This window comes from Fulmarus glacialis, unplaced genomic scaffold (genome assembly GCF_000690835.1).
Source record: "Fulmarus glacialis isolate BGI_N327 unplaced genomic scaffold, ASM69083v1 scaffold23846, whole genome shotgun sequence".
NCBI lineage: Eukaryota > Metazoa > Chordata > Aves > Procellariiformes > Procellariidae > Fulmarus > Fulmarus glacialis.
The window spans coordinates 4,133-4,426 of NW_009216559.1; the positions used below are offsets into that span (position 1 = coordinate 4,133).

The 294-nt window shown below is 61.2% G+C and overlaps 1 protein-coding gene across 1 annotated transcript in view; it reads right to left on the reverse strand.

The window, feature by feature from the left end:
* The window catches only part of LOC104077933 (tripartite motif-containing protein 10-like), a gene marked incomplete at its 5' end in the record, with an annotated part of 1,196 nt that overhangs the window by 437 nt on the left and 465 nt on the right, over positions 1-294 (reverse strand). The window contains one exon of the mRNA XM_009579357.1: positions 20-159. Coding sequence (XP_009577652.1) covers positions 20-159 — 140 coding nt within the window. The remainder of the gene's footprint in view (positions 1-19; positions 160-294) is intronic.

Consider the following 294-nt stretch of genomic DNA (forward strand, 5'->3'; position numbering starts at 1 on the left):
CACATTAAATCCCAAATACCAAGCAGGGCAAACCCTCCTCCCGCCCAGCGGCTGCTGTTCGGCCGCCTGCAGCATTTCCAAATCTCTGCCCAGAAGAGCTGTGCGGGAGGAGAGCGACGCTGAGCCCGTTTCGTACCTGCTCAGGGTTTTGCCAACATCCTGGAAGAGAGAAAACACCAGGTCAGCTCTGGCACTGCCGAGAAGGACCGTGGCCCCCGGGGCAGTGAGTTAAAGTCACTCCCCTGGTGCATGCAGCAGGGGGATGGGGGCTGGGAGGGCACACCCCTCTCCTGG